Source organism: Phalaenopsis equestris, unplaced genomic scaffold (assembly GCF_001263595.1).
Source record: "Phalaenopsis equestris unplaced genomic scaffold, ASM126359v1 Scaffold228613, whole genome shotgun sequence".
Lineage (NCBI taxonomy): Eukaryota > Viridiplantae > Streptophyta > Magnoliopsida > Asparagales > Orchidaceae > Phalaenopsis > Phalaenopsis equestris.
Window position 1 is genome coordinate 70,993 of NW_018246588.1, and position 23,296 is coordinate 94,288.

The following is a 23,296-nucleotide window of genomic DNA, read 5'->3' on the forward strand; positions in this document are numbered from 1 at the left end:
TCTTCTTTAAACAATATTTTAGACTCATCATGAAAGTCCATTTCGATCTCATCTGTTAACTTACTCTCAAAAATTTTTTGAAAATGGTTTTTACTTAGATAATCAATTTCATCCATCCAAAATAAGCATCATCTTTTCTCTCAGTTGGATACTTCATAGCCTTTAAAACATCAAAAGTGGTTTCATGGTCATTAATATTCATAGTTAACTTTCTTTTTCGCACTTCTATCATAGCTTGTCCAGTAACAAAAAATGATCTCCCCAAAATAATGGGATATTCTTTATCTTCCTCCATATCTAATACAATAAAGTCCATAATAAAGATAAATTTATCCACTTCAATAAGCATGTCTTCTATAACCTCTTTTGGATAATTGATAGATCGATCAGCTAACTGAAGGGTTATAGTAGGAGAAATATCGATTAAACCAAACCTTTTAAATATGGATAGAGGCATCACATTAATGCTCGATCCTAAATCACATAAAGCTTTTTCACATAATATTTCTCCAAATACACAAGGAATTGTTAAGCTAAAAGGATCTTTAAGTATCTCAGGATGTTTTTTCTGAAATATTGCATTGCACTCCTCACTTAGTGCAATTGTCTTCTAATCCCCAAAATGCTTTTTCTTTTTTAATATCTCCTTCATAAATTTTGCATAACTTGGCATTTGTTCCAAAGCTTCAGCGAAAGGAATATTTATCGTTAACTTCTTAAGTACATCCATGAACTTTGAAAATTGTTTATCCAACAAGTCTTTGAGGATATTAAGGTGTTGGTCTTTTGAAATTGATTTTAGTTGGAGATATTGATTTTTCCAGATCCTTAGAAACATGTTCTTGAACATGTTCTTTGGGTCTTTTAATATTCTTTATTTCTCTCACAACTCCTTTCTCTTTTCTGACCACATCATATATCTCTCTTCCACTTCTTAATTGGACAGTTTCTATTTGTTCATCAGTTTTCTTTTTAGGGTTGATCTCAGTGTTGTTAGGAAGTGTTTCATGGGGTCTATTGCAAAGTGAATTAGCAATTTGTACTAGTTGATTCTCTATGTTTCTAATCGCAGTATTTTGACTTTGCAACTGGTTTCCCATTTGCAATACCACTTATTCTGTAGACAACTTTTTATCCTCAAATTGTTGGTCATTGTTACAGTACGGTGAAGATGAAGGTCTATAATTTGTGTTCCCTTGATTATTCCAACTTCCATTAAGATTTGCATGATTATTTTTCCATTATTGGTTTCCACTCCAAGTAGTGTGATTACAGTTAAAATTAGGATGGTTCTTCCAACTTGGGTTGTAAAATTTAGAATACAAATTGTTTATGATTTTTGAAGTCTTATATGATAAGTTAGAATCAATCATATGCCCTAATGAACTTTCCTCACTTGCTGGAGTAAATTGAGGCTGGTTCATTCCAAATTGGTCCAACTTTCTTGATATTACAGCAACCTGAGATGCAAGAATTGCAATCGCATGTATCATAAACACTGGCTATATTTTTAGGAGTTACCCTTTTAGAGGGCCACTGAAATTCATTTGTAGTCATTTCTTCAATTAACGCATATGCTTCATCAAATGATTTTGACATTAATGATCCACCAGCGGCAGTGTCAATGTTTTAGTAGTCTTGAAGGTGGAAAATACTTAGCTAGGAATTTTTGAGTTAACTCCTCCCAACTTTTAATAGAGCCAGTGCTAATGAGTATAACCACATTTTAGTCTTATCCCTTAGTGAGAAAGGAAAAAACCTTAGTCTAACAACATCGTCTGACATACTGTTATAACAAAATATAATACAAAGTTCTATAAAATTTGATAAGTGTAAATAGGGATCCTCCAAATGAGTTCCCCCAAATTGATAGTTCTGCACAAGTTGGATAATCTCAGGATTTTTTTCAAACGAGTCAGCTTCACTTCTACGACATGGGTTTGTATAGTGAATTTCATTTGTCGTAGGATTTATATAATCCCTCAAAGATTAATGATGATTTTCTAAGTTATTATTTTGAATGTTTTCCGTTTTCATTTCTAGTTCTTCAAGTCCTTTCTATTTTTTTATTTTTTTTCTTTTTTTCTAACTCAGGATCATAAGGCACAAGTCCTGCAAATCCTTTATTTCGGATATGCAACACAACAAATAATATATTAACAATTAAACGAATCAAACAAAACATATATTCAAAACAACAAAATATTTACACAAACAGTTTTTTCACAACACTTTTTCATACAAAAAACACTTTTTCACACAAAAATAGTTTTTACGACACTACAATTTTTCAAGTTTAAGCCTAATTACTTCAACTAAAATTCTCCTAATGTACTTGTTGAAGCTTCCCTGGCAACGGCGCCAAAAACTTGATGCGACTTTATATGTTTAATTTTATATATTCTATATAGTCATAATGATATAAACGCAAGTATATGTATCGCTCAAGTAATATAGAACTTTCTGATTAAGCCCTGAATATCGATCCCACAAGGAAGCGATGAAAGATGTCCTTAATTAAATTCCAGTCTACTACTATCAATCTTTAGTTTGGAATGTCAATTAAAATGGTGTTTTATCTAGCAACTACTCCTAAATGTAAATTTTAAATATAAAGATAGTAACTATTCCTAAATGTAAATATTAAATTCTAAAGATAACCATTTTTGGACGAGTTGGTTTAAAGAACTTTAAGATGTAAAAAAACCACTATTCTTATGGGATAATCTAAAGGAATGAGATACATTAAATATTGTATGTGTTAAGTAGGAGCAATTTTATTTCTCTACCCTGATTCAGTGTTATAAAAAATCATTGGCTAAGCTTATGTATAGTCCCTAAATCCGTAGCTAGGCTAGGAGGATACTGGGTCCCACTCCAGTGCTCCCACTTCCCTTCCCTTGAAGACTAACTCTCATTTTAGTTCTTTAAACACTAAGATTGAATTGGGGATTTTAGTCAGTCACCCTAAAATCTCCAATTTGTCACTCTAAAATCTCAAATTTTACGCCCATCAAAGAATATTTCCCTATTTATTTGCATCCAACCCCCATGAACTTCACCATCCATGAAATTTGAATGTGGTTCCACTTTGTTGAGAATTACACCGCCCTCTTGGGTCTTAATGCAACTACAATGAAATTTAACACTACTACAGACATTTATTGTAATGTAAATGAAGTGCAAGTAAAAATCATCACATTTATAATTAAAATTTCTTCAAGCAAGCATCTCAAAATCCAAAACATGAATCCAACTCATTGTAAAAGAAAATTAAAAGGAAAATAATGGCATAATTCTCACATGCCACTATTTCCTAGGAAGAAGAAAGAGTAACAGAAACACATCACAAAGCAGGAAGAAAACACAATGAAAAAAGACTTCATTACAGGAAAGCAAATACATTAGATAAGTGTTTACATAATCATAAGATTACATTATGGGCTTATAGGACTGTTCATAAAACTTCTATAAGAATGTCTCCATATAGGCTCATATTTGGAAAAGTTTGTCATTTATCTTTTGAGTTAGAACATAAAGCTTAATGGGCGATAAATAAATTTAATTATAATTTAAAGGATGCTGGAGAAAAACAATTATTGCAATTGAATGAGCTCTAGGAAATTAGGAATGTACCTTATGAAAATGCTTGAATTTGTAAAGAAAAGATGAAAAATTGGCATGATCACAAGATTTTAAGAAAAAATTTTGAGATGGTTAAGAAGTTTTGTTATATAATACAAGATTGAATTTTTTCCCGAAAAACTTAAGTCCATGTGGATGGGGTCATTTATTGTGACAAAAGTTTACTCTTTTGGGGCTGTGGAGATTGAAGATCCAAAAACTGGACATATAATCAAAGTAATTGAACATAGGTTGAAGCCTTACATTGGAGAAAACAAGCCTTATTATAAAGAAACTTTAATGATTGGTATAGTTGAGTAAAAATATTTGGATACGTCAGATTGATGACGTTAAACCAAGCACTTTGTGGGAGGCAACCCATAGTTATCGGTGTGATTTGATCTTTGTTTGTTATTGTGTAGTATTGTGACTATCCTTTGCTTTTATAACATTATTTTAACACTATTTAAGGTTTTAAACATGACTAGAAATTGAAAAAATTGACGTTAGGCAAATCAGTGTTCACTTGGATACTGACATCTAAGCGCCAGAGTCCTGTGATGCCGGTGCCTAAGCGCCATAGTTTTTGGATGTGGGAATACTGCCCTAATGCAGTTTTTTTTCCATGTTTTCTCTATAAAACTGCCTAGCCTTCGTCCCTAATCTTCTTGCCTATCCTTCGTCCCTAATCTTAATTTCTTAAAAAAATTGACCGGAGAAGAGAGTTTAGAAAGGGTTCAAGATCTTACTTGCATCCATGAAGAAAAGAGAGAATGAAGTTGGAAATAAGTTTGTGCATAATGATGCCCAAGCTTATCCAATGGATTATTAGCGCTAAGTTTGGAGAAGGTGACAAGCAAGTTGGGGAAGATTGAAGAGGAACTTTCCAATCTACACAAAAAGTTACATGAGATGTATCACTAGTACAAGCACTTGAAGTGGCATATAAGACTTTAGTTCGATCATTTGGCTAGTTGTCAAGATGTTCAGGTGGCCATGTATAACAAGAACAAATGGATTGATGAAAAATAGGTTATGGAATTTCCTCACGCCCTTGTATTCTACAAATTCGATCGAAGATATTTGACAAGGGAGACGAGAACGAGATCAACAGGGATTGATCACTAGAATAAGATTCTTGTGTTTCTGCTTTGTGTTTTCTTTCTTTAGTAAAAGATGTGTTATGTGCGCTACTTTATCTTTTTGTTAATTGTGAGTTAGTTTGCTTGCGTTGATTTTCTTAAAATTGTGTTTATGTGTGATATTATACTATTATTTGAAAGATCAATGAAAGTTATGTTTATGTAGCCCCCATTTTAGAATGTTGAATATGATTTCAAATTGAAAATTGGAAAATAGAAGATGTTGGGGACATAATAAACATGAGGTGTGGTGTTAAATTAATGAGAAATTTTGGTTTGAATGGCTTAGTCTTGCCGTGTTAAACTTAAAACCCAAGGAAAGAAAAAATTTGGGTTTGGCACATAAGCGCCATACCACTCGAACAGCATGGCGCCTAGGCACCGATCACCTGAACCGATCGAATCACATATTTTTTTGTGATTAAAGTTGAACCCACGCCATTATTGACACCCAAGCTTTTTCTTCTTCGTTTTTTTCAAGAAAACCAGTCATAGAGTGCTTCTTAAGCTCAAATCTTCAAGTTTATTGGCTCAAAAACACCAGATTTCATCTTCTTGAGGTTTGATCTACATTTTGGCATAATTATTTTGAAATTTCACCTTCGATTTTTGTACATTGAGTAGAGACCAAAATATGCAAAAAAAAAATATTTGATTTAGCGTTGAAATATCCATGGATTTAAGCTTTGTTAGCTTTAAAAAGCTTATAGGAAGGCTATTTTCTTTATTTTGAAACTTATTGGAAATTTTAATTGAAATTTATTTTAGATGGCTCCTAAGACAAAGAGAGGAAGAGGAAAAGAATCCTATGACGGTGCAATATCATTGAATAAATTCATTACAACGAATTTGCTTCTTCAAGAAAGTTCATTGTGGAGCAAAGTTTTTATCGATCTGGTGGAGCTATAGAGAATATTATTGTGGCACGTCAATGGAAGAGTTTCTGTTACTTTATTGTTATTGTTGTCATCTTCGTGGTTAGAGAATTTTATGAAAATTTACTTGAAGTAGATAATGACAAAGTGTTTGTTCTAGGAAGAGGAGTAGAGATTGATTGTTTCTATTCAGGTTCATTCCATCTGAGGATGAGTTGGAACAGATCATGACGTATTTGACTTGTGGTCGTGGAGCCTGGAAGATTCGAAATGATCGAAAGGTAAATTTTTCTTATTCCAAGCTCAATGCCACTTCAAATGCATGACATCATTATTTTATTTTTGCTTGCCTCCTTCCTTCGAATCGTTTACGTGAAGTGACTAGAGAAAGAACAATTTAAATTACTACATTCAAGAAACAAAACCTATAGATGTGGGTGATCTTATTTATGTGCTATTAATACTTTTACAAGAGCTAGTGCGACTTCAGGTCTTGGATTTCCATCTTTGATATTTACTATTTGTAAAGACTCTGAAGATAAGTTTGAACATTGGGAAGAGCAGTTGAAACCACTCAAACCAATTGGGTAAGCTATTGTTGATATATATGGATGACCTAGAGATAGAGTTCAAGGTGCACCTTCTGCTTCTACTTTTATACCTTCTACTTTAACTGCTACTGAGCCTCCATCTGGATATTGGGATGTATTGAGTGAAAGATGTTTGAAACACCAGAATGATATGTTCTTGATGCAGTGTCTTATGAATGATATGGATAAAAAGTTTGATCATATGACATATTTTGTTAGAAGCAAGAGAGACTATGATGCTGATTATGATGAGGCAATGATGAAATTTATGAAGGGAGACCATATAGTTGAATTTCCTACATGTCTTCGATTTACACCATTTGAGAGTCGCAGATCCATGGATGAAGATATTCCCTTTGATTCTGATGATGATGATGAGGAGGAAGAGGATTAGATTTGTTCCCTATTATGAAGTAGTTATGGTTTCTAGATGTATGTTATGTTGGATTGTTTATGTTTGTTTTGTTGCTCTGCACTTTTATTTTCACTGCTACTTTTATTACTCTTTTTCCTAGAAGTGGATATGTGTTAGAGTAGTTCTTTTACATTGCAAATTTAAATGCTATATCTTTTTTTAATTTAAATTATCTACTACTCTACACTTTTTCTTAGTGTACCTGTATTGTTCTCCAGCTTAGAAATTTTAAAATTTTCTTTTTCTTCATGCTTATTATAAACTTAACTATCTAAACTAATTTAAAATTTAAGTTTGGGGGAGGGGAGAAAATTTTTAAAACTAAACCTTATTTGTTCTGAGTAAAATATATTTTAAAAAATTACTTTAATATAACATGTGGTATGTTGAGATAGCTTGAGATAACTATATTTTTGATTTTATAAATAATGTAGTAAACTTAAGTAAATTTTTTTAATAATAAGATTAATTCTGGATTTGAGATATTTAGTATAAGAGTATAAGATTTTGTTTTTCCTATTTTAAGAAAGAAATTTGTACTTTTGAAAATTTTAAAGATCTTGGTTTTTTATTTGAAAAGAAAGAATTTAGATTTTATGAAAAATCTTTTTCTTGTCTAACACATTTATCAAGTGAGGAAATGTGAAAAAGTTTTAACTTTAAGAAGAGGATGGTGGAGTTCAAAATCATTCAAGACTATCAAAAATACTATCCAAATATAGTAATCCTTGCATGAAATGAAAATAAAAAGAAAGGATTGAAAATAATCCTCAAAGAAAAAGAAAAGAAAAGTAAAAAGAAAAGAAAAAGAAAAAGAAAAGAAAAGCAAATAGAAAAATAAATGTGAGTCATCTTAGGGAAAGGGATTTAATTACATTTTTGAGCTTATTTAAGAAGTATTAGCATCCTTACTAGTAATGTTCTCATGATATTCTTTTTCATATAATATTTCTAAGTCTCTTTAATATGACAAATTACAATTATTCTTGAAATAAATAGAAGATCAGAATTCTTAAACTTGACTACTAAATAGTTTTATATTCTAATTTTAGCCTATGTTATTAAAAATTTTCTAAAGTTTCACTATTGCATTTATAAAACAAAAACTATGATAGAAATCTTCAAGTAAAACTCACTTCTATAAGTTATACTTTTTATAGAGTTTACTTGAGGACAAGTAAAGTTTAAGTTTGCGGGAATTGATCCACCTTAAAATGGCCTATTTTTTATGCATAGTTTATGCTCAAATTTTGAGGATATTATGCTTTAATGAAGGGTATTTTTATTTATTTTGTTGCAGATGCAAGAAAAAGAGTTTAAGTGTAAAAAGAAGTAAAAATGCATTAAAAAGGGGCAATATGGGCTAATTGAAGAAAAGTTTCAAACCAACCAAACTAATGCCTAGGCGCCTGAACTGGTATCTAGGCGTCAGGATCTGGCGCCTAGGCGCCAGATACAAAAATTTATCTGGAGCCTAGGATCTAGGCACTAAAAACGGTTTTTTAGAAAGTTCAATGAATGTGGGCAACGATTGGGCACCTAAGCACCACAGTTACTTTCTAGAATATTCATTGAATGAGACTGAATTTTGAAGATATATATGCATCAACCCTTTGTCCTTCTTGAAGCTCTATAAATATGGATTAATTCTAAAGGGCTAGTGGCTCGAATTTAAAGAGTCTCATAGTGTGTGAGTGTGTTAATTTTGTGAGAAGTTTTCTTTGTGAGTATTTTTGAGTTTATGAGTCTTGTAAGTGTTGCTAGAGTCAAAGAAGTCAGAGAACTTCAAAGGCATGCTTGCGGGAACATTCTAGGTAAGTATTTGTATCTTTGTCCTTAAGTTTTATACTTTGGATTCAAGTTTTATAAATATGTTTTGTTTTGTTATCCTCACGATTCTGAGTAGTTTTCTTTTCTTTCTCCTTGCAATATGAAGTAATTAAGTAAGTGATTTTGAGCTTGTTTAGAATTTTTTTTATTCCTAAAAATTGTGATGATATTTTTACCGGTCCTTCATTTACTTTACAAAATGGTCACTTGTATTTTTAAAACTTGTTGAGGAACTTATAGACCAAAAAAACTAAGGGTTCGTTTGGAGCAACTTATTTGGTACGCTGACATTTTGAAAATGCACCTAGCTTATTTGGGTAAACTGCGTTTTGGTAGCTTATGCGTTTTCAAAACACTGAAAAAAATATTTTCACACCACACCTATCTAGGTGCGGTGGCAGCTTTCTGACAGCGGTATGAATTTTCCAAAAAAATAAAAATTTGTAATAGCCACCGTACCTAGTTTATCAACAAATTATTTTTAATCAGCTTATCAACATATTAGTCAATAAATTGCAGCTGCCCTGAACAGACCTTAAGATTTCTTGACCTGTAAGTATCACATTCTACCTTGGAAAGAGCAGTCGCGATTTTCTAAAGGGGAGGTGCAAATAAATACGGAGATAAGCTTTGTTAGGTGTAGAATTGATGTTTCTAGAGTGACAGGCAAGATTTTTTTATTAATTTTGTCTTGAGATTGGAACTAATGGTCACTAGTAGCTTCTATAGAAAGGGCACAATGGGTAATCGAGGAGTGAGAGACTCGAACATACCCAACACTACTATACATACACCAACTTTAGATTAGTCAATATTCTTTGCACCATTCAAATGAAAGTAAAGAAATATGTATACTCCTACTTGTCACAATACCACATTTACGTTTCTAAACAAATTTTGAAATCCATCATTGATTATGAATTATTGGCAAGGAGAACGTCTCTTTATATATTGTTTAAGTCATTGCATTTACTTTTATTTGCATATTGTAGAATTTAGTAAACTTAATTTTCTTCTTTAGATAGTTGCTGCAATCTTAAGTAAAGTTTTCTTAAAGTCAAAACTCATGTATTTTATTTTATTATTTACTTATTTTCGGCTTCATCGATAGATCGATATTGGGGTTTTTAAAGAAAGCTTTATATTACTTGAAACGATACATATACTTGCGTAGTACCCCTAGTGAGAAAATTATTTCCTTAGTGATATTACATTTGTTTTCACTGGCCACTAAATATAATTTGGGCCAAATTTTTGGCATATTAAGGAACATAAATATCTGCGTAATTACGAGTCAGGTCAATAAGTTGTCTGTCTATTTGTTTTTTACAGATTGAAAACAACTGTGTTGCAGCTATTTTTGAACAAATGATCATTCTACCACAATATTGTAATGTTATTTATGATAGAGCTGTTCATTCTAGTTCATCCCATAATTGAAAGCAAATATCTAGTTCGAACGTTACCAAATAAAAATTGACGCATTACTAAATAAGAAGTAGCACGACTATTGAATTATAAAAAAAGATAAAAAAACAATCAATAAGATGATAATATTATTTTAAAATGCAGTTGGTGTAGGTCATAAGACGAGTCGTCCTCTAAGGAAACTCACCATGCTTGATCACTATCAACTATCGATTCCTCCAATTCATCTGCCCACCTAAATAAGTTACTGTTTCCTTGTCTTCTCACCGGACACCTGTAAAATTGTCTCCAAATAGCTGCCATAAATATAACCACATGAGAAGTGGGTGCTATATTTGTAAATTTCTCTGAACTTTAGAGAATAATCATGAGATATTTGGGTAAATATCCTGAAACCTTTTTTTATTTATTTTTGATATAGGAATTATTTTTCCCCTAAATAATCCAATCATTCAAAATTTCTTTTTTTCTCAAAAATACTTTTAGAATAATTTTTCCAAGCACGGTACACCAACCCCACATAATCCAATCATCCAACAAGGTCCATTTACTTACACAACACACAATTCTATTGAATTTACATATCTCACACAATAAATTTAATATTCATGCACATAACACTCAAATATGTGAAACCAAATCAAGGCGAACACCATTACAACATAAGCAATATAGAGAAACCATGGTGAAATAGTCAAATACACATGAGTACGACTACCATCTTCCCTCAAATGACAAAATATGGATTCGACAATCATGAATATAAACACATAAAACTTGTGTGTTGGCTTTGTAAGTTGTAAATTCCCAATTGAAAAAGGAGCACGCGAAACCATCAAAATGAAAAAAAAAACATAAAGTCCCAACAGAAATAGGAGAACCTGTAATATTACTGTTAAGACAAGCTTGATCCCTATCCAATTTCTTAATGTACACAACAAAAACCTTGATAAGAAATGCTCAAGCCTCTAATATCTTTTTTCAATATTTTCACTCAAATATAAAAAATTATGATGAAATCTCAATCCATGTTTAATCAAATAAACAACAACTGAGAAATAAACAACAACCGAAAAGCTTTGTTCATATATTGCTCCAACCATTTCTTAAATTCATATTCACATATCACAAATCAACATAAGAAGAAGGAAGCAAAATTGCCGAAACCAGGACTAGTTTGATACACATGTAATCATTTCTAAAAAACAAAATCAATGTAAGAACTGACGAAATGTATGCTGAAATGATCACAAACCTATCAAATAAATCACAAAACATATTCTTTGTATGTAAAAATGGGGTTGTAGCCACCGAGAAAATAAAAAAATACAAATCTTCGGTCCTTATATGTAAAATCCCAAAAAAAAAAAAATCACTACATGCAAACCATACGGCACATAGAGCAAATTCATGAAGAAGAGATGAGGGGGAGAGGATACCGGAGGAAGAATGAAGCACACCAGCAAAAAACTTTATTCAAATATGTCGGCGATCCAAAAAAGGCGTGGAGAAAAAGCTCTAAGCAGATCACTTATGAGATAAAAGCGAGCGGGACGAAGGGAACGAAAGGAAAAATGATCATATAATGCGGAATAATCTAACTTTGGATCGCGGCGTGTTTAATAAATTATGCTCACGCCACACTAAACAAATGATGAAATTCAGGGTAGCAGCAGCATCGCAGCTCCACAGTTTCGCCGTTTAGACCCTAAATCTTAGTTAACGGAAATTAGATTTGTTTTCCTTCTCCCATTAATAGACCTCGCTCATGATCTTTGCCCACATACACTTCTATTCAAAATTTAAATACAAATCACTCTCCTTAAGCCAAAATAAATTAAGGTGTGCGGCAGGACATTTAAAAATTTGAAAAGCTTTCTACAATAATTCCGTATATTAATGGCCTGGTACCTGGATGTCTTTCTACGGTCAATTGAAAACTTTCACATTAAGGAAAGCTTCTGTGGCATGTCACCAGTCGCACTCTCCTCTATAGCCGAGGTAGCCTGCTGCTTGACCACCTAGTGCGCATGACCTCCGCTTCCCGTCTTTATCTACCGGTCGATCTCCGGCGAAGATGTCGATTTCTCGGCAGAGCTGTTGAACTTGCTCACAACCGAGAAAGAAAAACCCCCTCAAGTGCGTTTTTCAGTTCCCAAGCCTCAACTGCGGCTGGGGTTCTCGCGTGGGCGATGGCCGCCGTTTTAACCGGCAATCTTGCTACGCTTCCAGATGTCTTTCCAGGTCCAGTTAAGTTATATGCATCGAAGTTTCCTCTAAAATATTTAGGGGATGTTGCACAAAGATGTTGTTTTTGGTTTATATTGACGGTGTTTCTTTAGCTTTGCTCAGTAATTCTTCACGCTTCAGCCAATCGATTACTTCGCTTTAGGCTTTATTTGTGTCTTGTTCTGGATTCTGGATTTTGCTGTGGTTATCTAACACAGAATTCATGGTCCTACAGTTATTTGTGTCTCATCTTGATACCTGTCTCTAAGAAAATTTGGCATTATCCTTTGAAATTGATCCTCACCTTATGATGTTTATGAGGCGCAGCGATATTTCTATGTTCTTGCTGTTTTTATCATAATTTTCTATTCGTTCTTTCACGTTTTTCTTGCTTGTGCTCTGATTGTTGTTTCAGCAATTGGTAAATAGTTCAGATTGTATTATTTGGTTTCAGTTCTTGCTTTACACCTTCTCATTATTGAATTACCGTAGTCTCTTTCAGATCATCTCTAATTTCTGCCATATTTACCATCTTAAGCAACATGTATTTTCTTCTAAATTAACCTCCTGAAATTTTAGAAAATCCATCATCCGAAGCAGATATTTATCCGCTTCTTCTCTAAAATAGAACTTTTGAAGTTATTTATCTCATTCGCTTCCAATTTCGTGCTTCTACAGTTCTTTCATAGGACTTGTATGCTGCTGTAGTTGATAAACAAAATATTACATTTCTTTGTGGTTTATTAAGCTTTCTTAGCCTTCTTTCTATTGTTTGTAGGCATTGGGACAGGTGAGGCATTCACCGGAACTTATGGCATAAATTACGGTAGAATAGCTGATAATATTCCTCCACCTGAAATAGTGGTCTCTCTTCTTAAAGCAGTAAAGATCAAGAATGTTAAGATCTACGATTCCGATCATGGCGTGCTTAGGGCATTTAAGGGATCCGGGCTTGAGTTAGTTGTGGGACTCAGCAATGACTATGTCAAAGAAGTAAATTCCAGTGAAGACCGAGCCATGGAATGGGTTAAGGAAAATGTTCACTCATGGTTACCTGATACACATATCAGAGGAATAGCAGTTGGTAATGAAGTTCTCGGAGGGGCAGACCAGGACCTCGAAGCAGCATTGTTTGGTGCAATAAAGAACGTTTATAAGGCTTTATCGCGGCTTAAACTGACTGATCTTATTAAAATCTCGTCACCGCACTCACAGGCTGTTTTCGCTAACTCATATCCTCCATCAAATTGCACATTTAAAAGCAGTATTTTTCAGTATATGAAGCCCATCTTGGACTTCTTTTCAGAGATTGATTCTCCTTTTTCGCTCAATATATATCCATTTATAGCATACAAAGGTGATCGTCAGCATATTGACCTTAATTATGCTTTATTACAGCCAAATCATGGAATAGATGACCCTATCTCTAATCTGCATTATGACAACATGTTTGATGCTGAGATAGATGCAGCTTATGCTGCTTTGGAAGCTGCAGGGTATGGTAAAATGGAAGTTGAGATTACTGAGACAGGATGGGCTTCTGGTGGTGATGAAGATGAAACTGGAGCTTCGCCTCAAAACGCTCAGACATACAATTATAATCTACGCAAAAGGCTTTTCAAGAGAAAAGGAACACCACGAAGACCCAAAATTGTTATAAAAGCATATATATTTGCCTTGTTTAATGAGGATTCGAAGCCAGGGCCAGGTTCTGAGAGGCATTATGGACTATTTAAGGCTGATGGGAGTATTTCGTATGATATTGGGCTTTCTGGTGTTTCATCGTGGCATGCATCATCCTCATTTTATGCTCTAAAGGTATGTACTGTGTTCTATCTTTCTTTGAAGTCTTTACTTCTAATTTTAGATAGAATAAAACTCTGTCGTTAGGAGTGAAATTAATATCTTTTGCATATTTAGAGATTAAATTAGATATTATGATATATCCACTGATTTTCTGAGTAGGAGATGTGGAATCACCACGGCTTTGAATGTTAATTCTGATAGAAGATGGGAAATCAAATTACCTGTTTATAATTTCAATTATGTTTTTTTTTATTCAAATTGCTTATGAGAATTTTATATTTAAAATATGAACTTGATGGTTATTTGGAATCCCATTGAGATGTGTGTCAGTCATGTCCACTTACGTAGAGATGATTTGTTTATAAATTGATATTATGGGGCATGGAAAATTTTTAATTTAGCTTGAATAAATCTTTTTCTAATCTCAATCTTGTGAGTGCAAGGAATGTGTGATTCTTTTGATGTGACATAAGTGTGATTGCCTAGGGGAAAATAACTCCTTATGTTGGTAATATTAATTTGTTGAATATTGAGTAAGCAAAATCAAGCTAGTAATTTCATTAATTTGATTAAATCATAAATTGATAATTTGAAAGTTAAATAAGTTCACGCACATGATATAGAAGTATATTTCAATCACAAAAATGAATCAGTTCATTTGAATGTTAATTTTAATTAGGGATATGGGAATCATCGCAATAGACAATTTTGAGTATTCAACAATCATGCTCATAAAAATCACAAATGTTAAAATTTTGATATAGACCATGTTATATTAGAAAAGTTAAGTTGAAGATTCTGATTTTGATGTTAAAAGTGACCCTAAAGTTCTTCTTCCTAGATGCGAATAACTTCTTGAATAATAAATCATGTTTAATGAATTACAAGTAGGATTTGCAAAAATAGAGTTGACTCGTCAAACTAAACTTTAGAGGATGTGTAACACCCAATTTTGACAAATTTAAGGTATATCTCAATATTTGCATCCTTCAGAATTTGATTAAATTAATTTTATAAAATTCTATATGTCGAATCGATGAATTTGAAATATAGTACCAAACTTAAATTTTAAATGCTTAAGAGAATCAAAATTTCAAAGTTATAAGTTAAATTATTTCAATTAATCCTAATAAATTTCCTAATCTCCCGTATCTGCACTATCCTAGCCGACTTTCATGTACTTAGATGTGCATGCGTTGGCTTTATTTGATCAAACGACAGCTAGCTTAAGTGCATACAATAAATTGCTGCACTACCTTTCAATTCTCCCCCTTCATATTCTCAGTTTCACTTGGTTGAATAGATCCCGCGAGTTTTGCGATCTTGCACTATAGTAGGCTTGATTGGTGCGTCTTACAGGGACACAAACGACAATTTTGAGCTCTGGGGCGAAACTGGTAAGATGGAATCTCATTTCGGTGTTTGCCACGAATTTGTACACTTTTCATTTCTAGTCTCTCTAGCGAGAGGCGAGCTTATGTCAGAAACTACAAACTTAATTTGTAGGCTTCCGTATGGGTCTTTAGCCAGAAATCGACGAAGTGAAGGGAATAAGAGTAAGGGTAAGAAGAATAAGATGTATCGCAGAAGAGCTGGTTATGCAGAAAGCCCATTTGAGATAAAAAAGTTATGTTTGATCTTAAATCATGAAATGAGCCAAGATTTCATGAAATCCTAAGATGTTTATGAATTCCAGGTTGTTTACAGTAGGCGACATGCTCAAGACTAGCTTAGAGAAACTCGTTGTAGGGCTGCTCCGTCGTTTCAGGCGAAATAATACTGTGCTAACTTAATAAAAATAACTCTATAGATTTTCAGGTGATTATGTTTGATAGTTGATATTTTTACATTTAGAATTTCTGCATATTGTTGATGAATACCTACATAAACTGTACGAATGTAAACATGAATTGTCACTTATGATGCCTATGATTTTATTATGTTATGAACCTAATGAACAAGCTTATGAAATCATTGTATGATTCATGCATATGATATATGAAAATTTATGATGAATGTTTGTTACGTATATTATGATTTAAGTAACGTCACAATTGATATTATAGGTAGGCGATTGCACGTGTATTTGCAATTATGGATGATAGAGAATGATTGGATTCCTGACTTCTGATATTTAAATAGAAATGAAACTCCGAAAATCATTGGAATCAGACGATGATGGAACGTAGGGAACCATTCATACCAAGGGGTTTTTGATAACTACTATATTGGGAGGGGCCCAAACTTTATCAATAGTTGATGCAATCTTCGGGTTGGGTGACGACCCAAAAATATGACATTACATGAAGATAGTTGAGACCTATATAATTACAAGTGACATTCTTATGATTAGATTGATTACTCTAATCAATATGTTTATGATTACCCATACATGAATGATTACATATTTTATACATCTGTCATATTTTTCTATATTACATTTTTTTTACATGTTTTTCTGCAATTATATATCTCGTGACACGTGTTGTGGATATGTATATGAGTTATATACGAGTATACATTTATTTTTCATCAATAAAATCTCATTCTAGCGTTCATTATTTGGCTAAACTCTATTGCTCACTCGACGTTGTTGACTTTCAGGAATGATAAGAAACACATGATGAGTAGTTATGTGTGACTTGTACAACTTTTTTTTCATTGTTTTAAGAGTTTTTATAGATTTTGGGTACATACTTTTATTGCATTGGATTTAGTAGCTTCGTATAAATATATATCTGTTTTGGTGATATGATTTTTCACGCTTCCGAATCTATACGAATATGAATGAATTGTAAAATGAAATGTATCAAGTATTCTTGCAGCGATTTTGTTAGACTAGTTCGTTACCTCACACATTGGGTTCTGATTTTTAAATGAAGACGAGTACTAATACGAATTTAGTCCGACCGAATTGTCCGTCTTTGTCACACCACAGTTGACCCTTAAGGAGGGCAGTTAGGGTGTGATAGAAAGTGTTATTAGCGCATGCTTATTTTATGAAAAGAACGATGAAAACGTGTTAGATTTGGAATAAGTAAGAAAGATTTAATATAATTCGATTTATACAGAACTTTAGATTGATGAATGTGATATTGGTTACTCATATATTGGCCACCCATATAACTTAAGATATTATGCATATGTGACAATTATTATATGATAAATTGTATTGAATAACAAATTGTGCCAAAACATATGAATATGCATGGATGAGAATCAAGAAGTATTGAGTGGAAATCTCCTAGGCCAATTGCAGGGTAGGAAGTACGAGCTGAAAATGTAATATAAATGATATTCAGAATAAAGCAAATGAGGAAGTTAAGGCCACTGTGTTACAAGGTATCATTCAGTTGATATTGCAAGTGATTAGCAAAATGACTACTGTTGAAAGATCATTCAATAGTGCATGACACAGATCTGAACTTGGGGCAGAAGATGATTGACATTTGGAAATCTTTCAGACTTTTAAGCCACCTGCATTCAAAGGTGTCAATGACCCTATAATTTTGGAAAATTGACTTTTAAGAATTAGAAAGATTCTTGATGGTATTATTTGTCGAAAAAACAGGAGAGTGGCACTAGCTACTTTCATGCTAGAAGGTGAGACAGAGAGGTAGTGGCATACATAACATAGAGATAAATTTTAGCAGACACCTCTTCCATTAATTTAGTGGGATGATTTTGTTATATTTTCTAAGGATTGATTCATTCCGCTTTCAGCCAGATTAGTATTATAAGATTAATTATTCAAATTGGCTATGTGGTCTAGATCCATTATATAATATGAGATAATTTACTTATATTTCAATATATGCACCCCACTATATCAGTACTTAGTAATAGAAAATGCCACAGATTCCTTCACGGCCTCAGAGATTAGTTCAGGTTGACTTTGGCACCTTTCGAAATTTATGATTTCTCAGTTCTATTTAAAAGAGCCATGCGAACTAAAAATGAGTTGAATTCTGCAGTCAGCGGTGGCAACCTCAAACAAGTAAGAGAAATGAATTTGGCAAGGGAGAAGACTTTCGAAGCAAGAAAACTAAATCATAAGCTAAGCAAAATTTTATTATATGATAAATTGTATTATATCATAAATTGTGCCAAAACAAATGGATATGCTTGGAGGGGAATCAAAAAGTATTGGGAAGAAGTACTTGCTGAAAATATATTGAGCAGTAATAGTAAACAACACAAAACAAATGAAAAATTAGAGCCATTGAGTTACATGACGTAATTCAGTTGATATCTCAAGTGATTGATAAAATAACTGCTATTAAAAGATTTTACATCAGTACAAGACCCAGATCTGAACTTGGGGTAGAAGTTGATTGACACTTAAAGATCCTTAAGACATTTAAGTCACCTGCATTCAAGTGTGGCAGTGACCCTATAAATGTTGAAGATTTACTTTTAAAAATTGGAAAGATTCTGGATGGTATGATTTGTTCATAAAAGAGGAGAGTGGTATTAGTCACTTTTAATCTAGAAGGTGAGGCAACATAGAGAAAAACTTCAGTTGATGCCTTTTCTACATATTCGATTGGATGATTTTGTAGAAGTTTTCAAGGATGGGTTCATTTTACTTTCAGTAAAATTAGCATTATAAGATAAGTTCCATTATACAATATGAGGCAGAATTTACTTTTATCTTCAGACATGTACTCCACTATGTCAGTACCCAGGATGAAAAATGCCACAGATTCATGTGCAACCTCAGAGATCAGTTGAGTTTGACTTTGGTGCTTTTCAAAATCAGTATTTTTTTTAGTGCTAGTTGAAATAGCCAGATGAATTGAAAATGAGCTGAACTTATTCATCCAATAGTAGCAACCATAGGCAAATAAAAATAAAAGATTTTGGCAAGTGAAAAAACTTCCAAAATAAGAAAATTAAATCAGATGGTAATCAGAAGCTGCCTCAATTAGAAAGGTAGTTCCTGAGAAATGTGGAAAAAATATTTTGGGAAGTGTTGGATGGGTTCCAGAAAGTACAACAATTGTGGACAATCAAGGAATCTTCATATGAACTAAAATAAAAGCGACATCAGATCGCTGATATCTCAAGAACAAAGACAACCATGAAATTTTTAGAAGAAAGTCAGTCCAACTAAACTCAATTTTTAGGAAAACCTTCAATACAAACAAATGGTGAAACATCTGGGCACATAACTGAACTACGAGTGAAAGCCAAAGTTTTCGCAGTTATCGCTAAAAAAATCTAAAGAATCTGAAAAAGTGGTTACAAGTATGCTTCTAATTCAAGACACTTTGACATTGTTTTATTCAATTCAGGTGCAACTCATTGCTTGATTTCAATGAGTTTGCTTCCAATTTATTTATTGATATTGTGCACTTTAGTCATGTCTTATGTGTTATTATGCATTTAGGAAGTACTTTTTATGCAAATAGAAAATATCTAGTGCATGTTAACAATCATGATAATCTACAAACAAAATTAATTAAAATATTAATTTAGACTCTCGATGTTATAATGGGAATAAACTGGTTAGTGAAGAACTTTTCTACGATTGAATGCTAGAAAAGGTGAGTGAAACTCAATTTGCTTGGTGAAAAGTCATTTTATATCTTATGTGATTAAAATGTTTAGTTTTTTCTGTTTAGTTCAGTAAAAGTTGAAAAATACTTGCAAAGTGGTGAAATTGTATTTTTATAGCCAAATTAGAAGTGTTGAGTAACAATGTGCAGAAATTGAAAAACATCTCAATTGTTGCAGAATTTTCTGATGTATTTTCCGAAAAATCACTAGGGCTATGCCAAAATGGAAAGTTTAGTTTGACATTGATGTGTAGTTAGGGATTTCTGTTATTTTCAACTCTGCTTACAGAATAGCTCCAAATGAATTGTAGGAATTAAAATGTCAGTTGTATGGACTGATAGATAATGATTTTATTAGATCAAAATAATTCACTTTGAAGTGCTCCAATATTGTTTGTCAAGGAAAAAAATGGATCTATGCCGTTATGCATCTATTATAGAGAGTTAAACAAAGTGGCAATTAAGAATACACATCCGCTACTATGGATCGATGATCTATTTGATCAGTTAGAAGGTACTACTATTTTTTTTCGAATTGATCCGAGATCAGGATATCATGTCAGAATTAATGATGTAGATATAACTTAGACACCTCCGTTAGAAATTGTAAGTAAGTTAGTGAGATGATGAATTCTTAGTTATTCCTTTTGGCTTAAACAAATACTGATGTTGTTGTTTTCGTTCCTTTTTCTTTTTTTTTTAAAGGAGTCACCAGTTTGTCCATCGTCGTATACTTCCCTATTCTGAATAAGTGTCTTTTTCGAATCACGTGAATGACCGCGAGAAGAGAAACAAAAAAAGACGGACAAACATCAAAGAAGACAAACAAGAGAGAACGCGAAGAACCTACGTGTGATAAAACCTTACAAGGATAAGTCAAGTATGCCTGCTCAAACAAGATCAGTCTGAAGCATCTTGGATCAATATCCACGAAAGAATACCTATGTAGACTACCCACAACCAGAGATTCATATGTGTTTGCCTATTCTGGGATCTAGAGTGCTCCCAAGGGAATGTATCCCACTAGGTTAATTATATTTTGGGGGGTGCCCAAGAATACTCTTTATCCAAATGAGTTTTTCTTACATTAATAGTGATGAATTGCACATGACTATCAAAGGATGGTTATCTCGTAGGGGAATGTTCTGATGCTTTCAAAGCTCCCTGTCACGGACTAACTTTCCTCAAGTCACCCGTGCGGCTTTAGCGCTCTTTCTTAGCACTAAATCAGTCTTACCCCTCACAACAATGGACTTATGAGCCCCAAACACTCTTAAGAAGAATAATAGAGAGAAAGGAATACTTTGCACTTGAATACTAGAATGCTTTGATTCAATGCTTGGGTAATTACAAATGAGGGGAGGAGCACCTATTTATAACCTCCTCCATGTCTTTGGCCTTTCATCTAGCCAATGTGGGACTATTCCATGTCAAAGAGAAGCTTCTAGATTACAATATAATATTCTATCTCTTAGACTATTCTTATGTACATACATAACTCTAGAATCTTCTAGGTTATTTTTAGATTCTCTTTAGAGCTTTTCCTTCTTGCTCTCTCCTAAATGTGGCGGAATCTTCTAGAACCTCTTTGATGACTCGCTATATTCTGACCTTCTCTAGAATCTTCCATCCTGTGTTCGTCTTGATGATTTCTCGAATATGACGGAGCGTGACACTTGGGTGGGTTCCTCTAGGCGAGTCCTATAATGCCCTCATTGCGGCTTCTCGTGCACCTCCGAAACTGCCTCTTCGATCTGCCCCCATACTTGACAATCTTTGGCTTCTCCTTGGTGCAACACATCTTCCTGGCTGGCGGCTTATCTCTTGTCTCCACCATGTTCCTTGGCACCCAAACTCTTTGGGATTTTTCTCCTTCATTGTTATGAAGGATAGCCAAGTCGTCCCCCTTGTCCTGTGAAATGCTGTCCCTGAACTGGATTGCCGATAGCGTTTTGGATTTTTTCTTGCTTAACCTTAATATCGGTATTGAGCAAGCTATACTCCCTTCCGTGATGCACAGGCTATTGGCAAATGACATTGGGAAGACTCTTGCTTGCTTTAAGAAGTTCATTCTCAGGACAACTTTGTAATCATCCAAAGGAATGACAGAGAAATCTAGATTACCTGACCATGTCCCAATGCTGGTCTTGACTCCCTTAGCCACTCCGTCGATCGGCATCTCTGCTGAGTTGATGACTTTGATAGAGCCCCCTCCTTTAGTCATCCGCAACCCCAATCTCTTTGCTTCCTCGCTGGAGATGAAGTTGTGGGATGCCCCCGTATCTACCATTGCCGTGGTGGTCTTCCCTCCTATTGTCATCTCCACAAAGAGTAACCCCTTTCCTTGGGGTTTTGTTGGAGCTTGCATTGCATTCAGCTGTTGAAGAGATCCCACATGTGCCTCTGCGTCATTTTCCCTGTCACTTTTTTCTTTATGGCTTGCAAGGAGAGAGTTGAGGGCCTTCTTTTGAGGACAATCTCTTGCCCAATGAGGTCCTTCACAAAGAAAGCAGCTATTTTGATATGACTTATTGTTGGTCTTCCCCTTATCCCTTGCCTTTGTTGGAGTTGATTCACGATGTTTCTCTTCCTTATTTTTGCCCTTGTCATCCCCACCTTTGATGTTGCAACTCTTCTTATCTTCAGGTTTTCTAGGCTCCTTCGAATAATCAACCAAGCTTTCGGCAATCGCGATGGCAGTGGCAAGATCTTGCACTCCTCGCCTCCTAAGCTCGGTCTTTGCCCAATGTTGAAGCCCATCCATGAAGTTGAAGAGAGCATCCTTATCTGATATATCTGGGATTTCAAGAACTAGGCTTGTAAACTCTTTGATGTAGTCTTGAATCAAACCTCCTTGCTTAAGCCTTCGCAGCCGGGCTCAAGCTTCGTCTTCGGCATTCTCGGGATAGAACTGCCTCTTTAGCTCTCTCTTGAAGTCATTGAAAGTGGACATGGTGCACAAACCTTTCTCTACATCTCCTTTTCTTCTTCTCTACCAAAGCATAGCGATGTCTGAGAGATAAAGATAAGCAAATTGAATTTTTGCATCTTCATCGGCAATCCTCATCGCTCCAAAGTATTGCTCTAGTCCCCATATGAAGTTGTCTACTTCCTTCACATTGCGAGTACCTCCAAAACTCATAGGTTTTGGAACTTCAATCCTCCTGGCTTCGAAGGTGGGATGGCTTGTGGATGACGCGAGTGCCCTCTTGCACAACGAAATGTCCCCACGCATTTCCTCCAAGCTAGCACGCATGTCACTCATCTCTTCCTTATAGGCACTTCACAGCTCTTGGAGCTTCCCCATAAAATTCTCCTGCAACTTAGCCACTTGGCCCATTAAGGTTTCCTCAAGTCGATGCATCATACCTCTGATTGTTGAATGGATGGCGACGTCCTCCTCCTCGAGTCCATCAACCCTTTGGCCAAGATCCTCTACTTGACCCTCCATGCCATTCATTGCCTCCTCCATCCGAGCAAGGCGCGAATCAAAGCTATGCATGATCTCCTTAGACCTTACATTTGGCTTGGGTGCAAAGGGGTCCCTTTGCTCCTGGCGACCTCGCCCTTGATATCTCTTTAGACCTTTCATGTGGCTTGGGTGCAACAGGGTCCCTTTGCTCCTGGCGACCCCGCCCTTGAGATGACTCCACATTAGTGGCTTCGCGACGCCATTACGTGCTCCTTGACGCTTTTCGCCATTCCCTCGAACCAAAGCTTTGATACCAACTGTCACGGACTAACTTTCCTCGAGTTATCCGTGCGGCTTTAGCGCTCTTTCTTAGCACTAAATCAG

General features: G+C 34.3%; 1 protein-coding gene across 1 annotated transcript in view; it reads left to right on the forward strand.

Annotated features, from left to right (window-relative positions):
* The first annotated feature begins 11,934 nt into the window (after window positions 1-11,934).
* The window catches only part of LOC110037987 (glucan endo-1,3-beta-glucosidase 14-like), a 27,114-nt gene continuing 15,752 nt past the window's right edge, over window positions 11,935-23,296 (forward strand). Inside the window, exons 1-2 of the mRNA XM_020742740.1 lie at window positions 11,935-12,148; window positions 12,882-13,951. Of these exons, the coding sequence (XP_020598399.1) occupies window positions 11,935-12,148; window positions 12,882-13,951 (1,284 nt within the window). The remainder of the gene's footprint in view (window positions 12,149-12,881; window positions 13,952-23,296) is intronic.